The following is a 10,566-nucleotide window of genomic DNA, read 5'->3' as shown; positions in this document are numbered from 1 at the left end:
GGGTTGACGGTTGGACTCGATGATCTTAGAGGTCTTTTCCAACCTTAATGATTCTATGATTCTATTCTATGAAATGTCCAAAATTTTTCTCTGGTTGTCCATTACAAATCAGATTGTGGAACAGAAGCACAAACAGGCTCATCTTCTTTCTTTGACTTAGGAAACCCATTTAAAATCCTACCCCAATCTCATTGCTTTTCTCCTCAACTTTTGTGTTTAAAAAGGGAACCTGATTTGGAAGACAGCCTATCCTGAAGCATGCAAACTTGACTTGGCTTGGTAAAAATAGAGTTGATGCATGACAGCAGGTCCACCTGCCTGAATATTTTAAAGATATCAAAGTATTTAATATTGTAATAATTTTCACTCTTTCTTTAAACCAATTTCCTTTTTTTGTAGTAGAAAGAATGTGATGCCCTTTAGGAATATGATTTGTTAAACAATGGATTAAACCAAAAACCTCACCATTTATTTAGTTAGTGTTAAATAGCAGCCTTATCCATCTTTTTATAGCCTTCTTGTTCATTATGTATTTTTTTTTATGTCACTCATTTTAAATGACTGAAGATGATGCAAGGCAGCAGAGAATCGGAGCTGAAGCAGCTAGTCATGTCAAGCCTCACTGACATTAAAGGCTGGTCTGTGCTTAAAAACAGTGTTGAAACTTTAATCCTCCTACTAAAATCACCTCTGAAACTGTCTGACTCTCAGTAGAAACTGGAAAAGAAATTAGTATTAGAAAGTTCCTGATCTTCGTGGATATAGACATGCTAAAGAAATGGGGTTGAGATCTTACTTTAAGATGGTAAAAGTCTGACACTTGGGCCAGGATTAGCAGTGCAGACCTGCAACATCATTGATTCGCAGCTGCACAGCTCGGGGGATGTGAGCGATGCAGGGGCAATAAGACAGTTTCAAACTCTCCTCTCTTTGCACAGGTGATTCTGTCCCATCTTCTTTCTGACAAATACTGCTGTGATATTAACAGGAGTCCCTGGTCTGCTTCTAACTTATATAGCAATATTCTAACTTACATAGCAGTATTTTAGTCTAGTGATAAAAGAATTTCCACATGGTTTTGAAAGTATGCTGTTTCTCAGATGTGCAGCTGCTGTATGGTTTCACTGGAACAGGTAAGTAGTGTCCTACATCACACCTCAGGGGTGGCTGCGCTTCAGATGTCACTATAGGATCCCAGAGTTATCTTCTATCCTCCAGTAATATAGATACAGCTAACTGTAAACTACTTTAGCAATAAGAGCGATTTATATTACATACTGTGATTTACTGCAGATAAGTCTGAAAGGAAAAGACTAGAGATGTTTCCCCTTCATGTGGAATACATGCACATCTCATCTACTGGCATTGATGTGTCAAATCTACAGAGACTACGTTACCAATGGCATTATTTTGCTAGTAGCAACTGTCTATTACTTTGTGTGTACATTTCCAGGTTGCACTTCCATTTCGTGTCTGCCCATGCCTGGCATGAGACAGAATAACAACAGCTCAAGACGCAATTATAAAAGACGTCCAGCAAAACAAAATGCTTGAAGAGGAAGCAGCCAGTGTTTTGCTGAGCACAGCAGTCTGGAAGTTCACATGGTGGGAAGCACTTCTCACCATCTACATACTGTGAAACGGATTTTAGAGTGTGCCTGGGGGGAGCCACAGATAATAATACCTTTGAGCAAAACAAGTGCCATGAGTGCTAGACCTGAGCTGAAAAACACCTACTTTAATTCAAAAATTCTTTCCCAAATCCATTTTGCTGTTTCTTTGTGGTGCTAAATGTTCTAAGCCATGTGGGCCCTTGAAACCGTTGTGCCAAACAAGAGGAGGACAGATCTTTTGTATCTCTATTAATTTAACAGATAATAATACCTTTGAGCAAAACAAGTGCCATGAGTGCTAGACCTGAGCTGAAAAACACCTACTTTAATTCAAAAATTCTTTCCCAAATCCATTTTGCTGTTTCTTTGTGGTGCTAAATGTTCTAAGCCATGTGGGCCCTTGAAACCGTTGTGCCAAACAAGAGGAGGACAGATCTTTTGTATCTCTTTTAATTTACAGATCCTTTTGGAAGAAACAGCCACAAGGGGGGAAAGCTGCAAAGAAGGCAATCTGATGTACACTGAGGCAGAGGTGGGGAGACCTATCCATTGCCACAATTTTGCTTTCCTGCAAAAGTCAATAAATAGACAAGCCTTGCAACAAGCAAATCATATCAAAGTAAGGGAAAAATGATAGCCAATCACTGAGGAAAGTACAAGCAACTTCCCTAGTAAAATCTTAAAAAACAGGGAGGACATAACTGTTCTTTGAGGAGTTTGCAGCTCTGATGATCGATTCAAATCACAACCAGTCCCAAGCACATAAAACAAAATTTCAAGTGTGCCTGAACTGTACTGGTGCCGTAAGGCTGATGGAGTTCTAGCCCAGGTTTCTGCATGCAGGTCTTGCAGCTTGGGAATGAAGTAACCCCAATGTAATTTCGACCATCACAAGGTGTAGACGTGGTGCTTAGGGACATGGTTTAGTGGTGGACTTGGCAGTGTTAGGTTTATGGTTGGACTCGATGATCTTAAGGGTCTTTTCCAACATACATCATTCTATGATTTTATTCTAAGTTGCTCCAAGCTCCCCAGCTATGGCCATTTCACCCTTTCACTTCCTAAGCACAGCCATATAAATTCTTTTCCCAGCAAAACCTCTTCAGAGGACAATCCATATAAAGAAGCTGAGCCACTAATCTGTCAGTGGCTTTCCTTGGATGCTCTTCTCAGGGAACGTTTTTGTGCTATGGAGGTACTGGAAAGGACCCAGAAGAGGTTGTAAGCATAAGAAGAAAAGGGTGGCATTTTGCCTAACACACAAGAGTAAAAAGTAACTTTGAATCACACAATCCACTTGAAAATTTTCATATAGTTAAAGCTAGGTCAGTGATAGATTAAAATCAACCATATAAATAGGCAACTGGTTGCACAAATTAAAGACACGTTAGGGTTTTTTTGACTGATAAAGGAATGCTTTGTTCCATGTAAAAATTCATAAATTGTCATTCATACTCTGGAACAGGTTTCTCCATGCTCGTAAAACACATGCAGTGTTGCTGCACTGTTTAAAATTTTATTTTTTAATTTGAAAATGGGCTGTCTCTCTATAAAGTGGCAGTACCTGAAGAAAGATGTAGTCATCCTGCACAGTTAGGGAATCCCGATCAGTGGCAACAGCAAACTGGACTGTCATTGTCTTATCAGAGCAATTTTGAATCTGGCAAGTGATGTAGCGATAACCTGAGGGAAGAGAGACAGAAACATATGACAGGGCTATCAAGGGAAAAAGAAGCAAACAGTATAAAATGTTATCAATGTAGGGGAAGCGCTGCCTTTGCCAGGTGAGTTAGTTGTAAAATTATTATTCTAAACCCTCATACAAAAGTTTTTCAGTCTCCAGTGTACTGAGAATACATTAACTGCTTACAGTTCAGATCATTCCCGGGAGGCAGCCTGTTATTATCTAAATTCTGCTGGTCCAGAGAGATTAGGGGTTAGATGAATAAGACATTCATGGGTGGGGATAATAGAAGGAGCCTCTTTTCTCACTTAACCTATGCACGGAGCCGAATTATTCACTTGGAGAAATGGCAGCCTGACACAACATAACTGAAATCAATAGATCAACCCCAGTATAAAATTGTGATGAGTGAGAAGAGAATCAGACTCTGTTTAATAGACAGCGTGCAGAATTTTAAAGGCTATTTTCAAAGCTCTGTAGCAAAGTTAAGACACACTATTAACACACTATTGGAACTGCTCTGTTGGGGCACGACTTCTGTGTTCAGAGCTAATACCTTGCTGAAAAAGCCTGGACTGATTTATATCAGTCAAGGCTATGGCCTCTCTCTTCCTCTCCCATTAGCAATGGGCAAGGAATATCCTCTCTGCCTGGGCTGTTACAACAGCATCACTGCATCTTTGATGCAATCTGCTCTTACAGAGAGACAATAATCATATCTTACACCAACTGTGGCCCGAAGACCTTCTCCTGGATTCAAGTCCTTGTACAGCTCACCGTTCCTCACAAGCTTTTGAGGACAAAGTACTTCAGTGACGTTCCCAAGTGCAGTGAGAAAAATGTTATATACACAATCCCGTGTTCAGATCACTAATTCTCCCCACGCTCCACATAGAGTATGAAAGAGCAAATAATGCACCCCACGCATGTCCTTCATTTCTTTTGCAGTGTGATAGGAAATGCATTCCACACTTCACGACTTTCAATTAGAAAAGGCCAAACCAGTATTCTAGACACAAATATTTGTTTTAAAATCTGGATCTGTTTAAGAGGCAGCTAGAGTGAATCCAAGTTCTCCTGCTTATGTCCAAATCATCACCACAAGGCTATTTGAGCAAGCGCAGCAATGGACCACAGAAAAGTCTTGCAGCTATTCATAATTCACATGACAAGCATTATAGTTCTTCATCAGATAGGTAGTACAAAGATGCTGTTTCCACTAAAATGAATGGCAATGCTTGTACTGACCATACGTGCACAAAGTCAGTTTTTTAGAGAACCCAGCCAGGAGATATTTCATGAGAGTTTTTCTTTTTCTGCTGTTTCTGTTAAATAAAAAAAATTATTTCCATCCCGCTCCTGAAGGATCTTCTTACACTGTCTCTGAACAGAGCATTTGATGGGGCTGTGTAAGGGCCACCAAGTCTCAGAAATCTCACTGCTAAAAGATTTAGAAACTTTGTCATCCAGATTTTAACATGGTAACTTTGATTTTTTATTAGGGCTGAAGTGAAGAAAAGCTACTGGATAGGGAAAGTCAAACTGTGCATTCTTTACAACTCATTTTCAAGACTGCACAGGAACTTAAATGATCTGATTCAAGGAATTAAATTATCTTTCAAGAGTACAATTAGTAACAAGAAACTACAAGCTTTTGGAATCATAGTGACTCTTTAGTACAGCACATCCTGACTGCTAATCTGCTTTTTCATTTATTTTCCTTTTGAAGTCTTAAAGTATACTGGATACTGTAACATGAGGAAATTCTGGGAGATGGTGGTTAGTGCAGCAGGACTGACATATGCAATGATTCACTTTAACAGACACTTACCCAGCACTAACACTGCATTGCCAGTTTTATTTGCAAATCAGGAAAAAATGTTCAATGTTTAACTGCCAGAATAAATTGCATTATTAATGGATATTTTCAATGGAGCATAGCATCTTGATGTCAATTAATCTTAGAGTGGAAAACAAGTAAATTTTACATTATACTATATTTTTATATAACAGGACAGCTTTGCTGACTACAGATAAACAGAGAAAGAATCTGACTTGCACAATTTCTCTTCTGACTAGTTTTAAAAACAATCCAAAAAGTACTCTCTAAAACAAAGAGAAATGACTATACACTAGGGTATCAATTGATAACATTTTCATCTGCATACCTCCACTCGGGTCCTGGATTTCCATATGAACTAAATCAGGGTCTCCGTCAACTCCAGCAACAGCCCTGAGAACATAATATAATCAAGTTATGCAGAGCCAGCTACAGAATAATAATTATGTGGATGGAAGAAAAGAGAGGATTTCATATGAACCAGCTTCAACATTCTAGCTGGGAAATTAAAATAAACCCCATTTACAATGTCCTGTCACTAATATCTAGATGGAAACTATTTTTTCTGTACTTGACATTATGTTTTCCTTAAATTTCTTTAGAATCTCTTTTACTAAAATATGCATACAAATAGGATCAATTGGAGAAAAGAACAGAAGTAGGTATGAAATTGGAAACAAAACTTCATAATCATAAATTGATATATATATACACACAGATATGCATACACTCGCATGCACTGGCAAGCGCTAGAGCATCTTTTTACAATTACCTTTGACATTTGAGACTACAAAGCAGATTTAGTGCTAAAAAAGACTTAGATTCCATTCTTATTAGAAATATCTTAAACTTGACACACGGCTTCCATAACAAATGGATACATCTTTGGTTAGTACATTCAAGAGACGAGTAGATTCTGCTTTGACAAAGGAAGAAAGTGAAGAATAATTTTGAGAATACCCTGAGAAGGAAATTCAGTCTGAATTGAACAAAGTGCAGTTTAACTTTGAAAAGGTGTAATGGAAATACAGGCTGATTTTCTGTTAATATCTCCCATGTCAAATATGCTCAGCCAAAAGATGAATTTTCTACCCTCAGGGCTTCCATCCCAACCTGGGAACGGCAGTCCCAGCTGCGCTTTTTTCTGGCCCTTCCCTCGTCTTTAGTCAGGTAGATTCTGCAGAGAAAGCTTTGAGCTGACAGTTGTGCTGTCACTAGGCGAAGCAGAATCCAGCTCCACTCCCATAGCTCCATCGCTCTTCACAAGGCTCTTCACTGGCACGGTAAGAGTCCATCGAGTCAGCAGATGTGAGTTGAAGACACGCAAAGGAGATAAATTGATAAAGTGCAGCTGGATGCAGATATTTAAAAAGCCCATTAAAATACTTAAGAGAAAATGATCATTTTGATACAATTATTAATAATCAAATGCAATAAAACTATACTTTGGATTGAAGTTACATCATTGTTTAATGATTTTAATAGCATTGATTTATGAGAGAGATTAAAACTCAGACTCAGTAATTGGTGGCTCCTTGGGAATGCAGGCCAGGAGGAAGAGACTGGATGATTTCCACTGCTGCATAACAACCAGAAATAATCACATATGCTGTTTTTCCCTATTAAGATAAATGATCAGTCTGAAGAAGGAAGGGGAGGGATGAGCCCCTGCCAAGCCATGAGATGTGAAGGAAACTTCTAGTGGGAATTTTTTAGTAAATGCATGGAAAAATCTTCCATTTACTAAGAAATTGGTCTCTGAAACATAAACTATTCCAGCATTTTGGAGGCAACACATTAAGGCAGAGATGTTATATTCCCTGAGGTCTGATAAGAATATATCTGAGCAGAGGGAAGGGATCTGTGAACATTTTGATGTGCGCTCTGCATCTATTTTTCTAGATGTTCACAACACAACAAATCAAACCTGCTATCAGCTCTGCAGTCAGCTTTTTCAAGGAAGAAAATTATGTTTGCTGAATATTTTACTTTTTGTGCTGGACCTCATGCAGCTGAACCACCAACTAACAACACTTTAGGGTTGAAATTCTCCGAGGCTCTGCCTGACATGCTGATTGGCATCAATAATGCAAAGATAGTTTTTGGGTACTTTTGAAACAACCTCATATCTATAATTTATCACACATGATTTCATAAGCACAGTTTGAGATATTTGTCAACATCTTTACCTTCTCATATTTCTTTCAACAGCTCAGAAGTGACAATGATCTCATGCCTACTGTGTTCCTCCTAACAGTGGCAGCTGGCACAAGCAGCCTCTAATCTCATTTCCAGCGTAACCTTTTAGTGCAAGAGGTTGTAACTGATCTGCCTTAATGACCACTGCATGGACACAGAAAATGAAAGTTTCCAACCCAGACTACTTTTCTCCTTTAGACTTTTATTTGAGTAGATGCGAATAAATCACAAGGAAGGCTTTTTTTAGCCCAGCCAGAAAAAATACCTCTTTCCCCTTAAAGTTCAGACATTTCCCCTACTTCCCCTTTTAAAACTGTCCTTCATTATACAGGAGAACAGTTACTTCCAAAGGGTAAGTCCTCTCTTCCTAAACCAGCTGGATCACCTCCCACGGTGTCCACTGACTATAAAGAAAGTTTAGGATGACAGCTCCATGCTGCAGTTTGACAAGCATTTCTCCTCATTGCTCTACCAGATTAAGCCACCCCATTCTGTGTGCCCAGCCTTGCCTCTCCTTCACCACCTCAGATGTCCCATTGAACTTGCCAGGTCCCAGCATTGGGAATTGTCTCATTTCAAGGTGACCCTACAAAGATGGAAGACACAGGCTGCCGAAAGAAATTATCATTAAGCTACACCTGTAGATCTCTAACTTTAGACGAGTCTAACAAGTGAGATGCACCATTTAAGTGCAGAGAGTTTATCCATTCTGAAAGGCACAAATTAAATAAGCAGAATATTTCAAAAATATGGTTTGTGGTTTTCATTACTCTAATTGTACAGATGAGCTATAACAGCAGAGACTGTTTACTCACTGAAGACATTACACCCTCAAAGTCTGCTTTTGAATGTCAGCTATAAAGCAGAGTTTCCAAACTCCAAAGTCCCTTTACCCAGCTTTACAAACACTTAGAAATAGTCCTTTCTTCTTTTATTGAATAAAAGACACCATCTGTTATGGCTGCTAAGAAAATCTTCAGAACAGAGTATAACTAATGCAGAGAACTTGAAGAATATATACCTGAAGAATAAACTAATCTACTCATTTCAGTGGAGTCCTCTGCCAACAGTACTTTAAAAAGCAATACTCTTATTTCACCTGTGCTTAAATCATGAAGCAAAGGAAAAGTCATATGACGCTATGCAGGCTAAACACAGTCTAGGTCCCTCTGCCCATGGAATACAGCTTTCTTAAAATGATGGGCAAACAATGTACATACAGGAACACATGCAGTAAATGATCCATCTAAAAGGAAGGCTCAATTATATGCTTTTTCATATTGAGAGAGAAATGTAAGACAATTTTTTTTTTGCATTTTTGTTTACCAGCTTACTACTACCACAACATAAACGCATTATATCAGCGTGAGGACTGTGCCCACACATCCATTCACAAGCACAGTTTACTGTTCCTCAGCTGGCTTTAGGATAGGACCTCTTCAGTCGCCAAGGTGAGCAGCTCCGGTGCCGGCACGATTGGCAGCGGATTTCTCTGGTGCGGTGCACAGCGGGGGTTCCCGAACCGGGGGAACCTCATGGGGAGCTGAGAAAGCCGCCAGGAGCCCACAACTTGCGTGACAGCAGCTGACAAGACCTGGGCAAGGCCAGGAGCAACGGCAGCCAAGCCCCACACAGATATAAAAGAAGCCCTTAGGGAGTGCCAGCGACCAGGAGCACTGCGAACAGGGCATGGCACATCAGCAAGGACGTGGCACAGCAGTTTGTGCAGTAGTTCGCACAGCAGTTCACACGGAAGGGCATGCAGGAAGGGCACTGAAGCTCTGCCAGCTCAACCAGAGAGCAATGGTACCCACCCAGCAGAAAGCCATGGCCTAACCTCTGCACCCACCATGACTGATGCAGCTTCCCAGACAGAGCTCCGGTGGGAACACGCTGCCACCCAGGTGTCAGGCTGCAGGCTGTGCCCTGCTCTTAAGCCAGTACCGGAGGGCAGCAGTGAGCACACCTGTGGGAGGTGTGATTGTTGAAGATTATCGTAAGTTTTATTGAATCTTTCTATATTTTGTGTTTGTTAGTAGATAAGCAACTATAAGAACATCTTGATTTAAAAAGTAAGTCTTTATGTTAATGTTACGTATGGGTTGCTGTGCTACTTGTTATCCGAGGCTGTGTTGCTTGAAGTTCCTATTCTCTGGACCATGTTAGCCTTAGTCCTTATTTTCTGAACCATAACCAGAGCCCCTAGGTTCTATTGTATATAGGATGAGTATTTGACAACCTGGCAAGGTAGATATCTAGCTGGCCAACTTGGCAACAAAACTCACTTTTAAGGTGTCCTGAAATGAACTGCCTTCTTTATAATATTAAAAGACATACCCACAGGTCAAGAAGACCCTCGCCCAGGTGAAGACCTTTCCTCCAAGGTAGATATCTAGCTTGGCAACTTGGCAACAAAACTCACTTTTAAGGTGTCCTGAAATGAACTGCCTTCTTTATAATATTAAAAGACATACCCACAGGTCAAGAAGACCCTCGCCCAGGTGAAGACCTTTCCTCTGCGCAAGCGTAGTAACAGAAGGGAATGACATAACAGATATTATAATTATCACTAACCCACTAACCAATCACTGTAACTGGGAGTATACTACCTTGTAATTCTTGTGTATAAATGTAACGGTGATCTAGCCATAGGCGTGCTTGATTTGTGGAAATTCCACCTTGCACCCGGCACCGCAATAAAGAATGCCTGCTTTCTAAAACTCCAAATTGAGTCTTAGAGAGTTCATCATCTGCCGACTTACGGTAACATGCCTGGGTAGAGGAACTCCTCCACTTAGTGACAGAGCTCCGGGAGGAGGTGAGTAGGTTGAGGTGTATCAGTGAGTGCAAGAGAGAGGTAGACTACTGGAATTGCACCCTACCTTCCCTGGGACAGGCCCAACAGGCAGACAGGATGCATGATATGGAGGATTCCCTATCCTCTCTCTGCCTGGCTGAACACAGTGACTTAAGGGCTGGGGGCAATGGCGACAAGTTCCTGCGCGGCACGGTAGGCGTCTCTCCTCTGTGACTACCCCACCTTCCCAGGTGCCCTTGCCTAAGAGGTATGAGGTTCTGCAAGTGGAACCGAACAATGACGAGGACGATGGTTCATCTAGCTTGGAGGTGTTGCCGAGGCTAAGTCGGCCTATGCCCTGCATGAAAACTGCTTCCATAAAGAAAAAAAGACAGGTCATTGTCATAGGAGACTCCCTTCTGAAGGGAACAGA

At 40.6% G+C, this 10,566-nt stretch overlaps 1 protein-coding gene across 1 annotated transcript in view; it reads right to left on the bottom strand.

Moving 5' to 3' along the window:
* SORCS2 (sortilin related VPS10 domain containing receptor 2) overlaps positions 1-10,566 on the bottom strand; it is a 119,641-nt gene that overhangs the window by 89,924 nt on the left and 19,151 nt on the right. The window contains exons 4-5 of the mRNA XM_009285427.1: positions 5,466-5,530; positions 3,178-3,296 (exon numbers count right to left, since the gene is read on the bottom strand). Coding sequence (XP_009283702.1) covers positions 3,178-3,296; positions 5,466-5,530 — 184 coding nt within the window. The remainder of the gene's footprint in view (positions 1-3,177; positions 3,297-5,465; positions 5,531-10,566) is intronic.

Source organism: Aptenodytes forsteri, unplaced genomic scaffold (assembly GCF_000699145.1).
Source record: "Aptenodytes forsteri isolate BGI_AS27 unplaced genomic scaffold, ASM69914v1 Scaffold88, whole genome shotgun sequence".
Classification (NCBI taxonomy): Eukaryota; Metazoa; Chordata; class Aves; order Sphenisciformes; family Spheniscidae; genus Aptenodytes; species Aptenodytes forsteri.
This window is presented reverse-complemented; position numbering and strand designations above follow the sequence as displayed.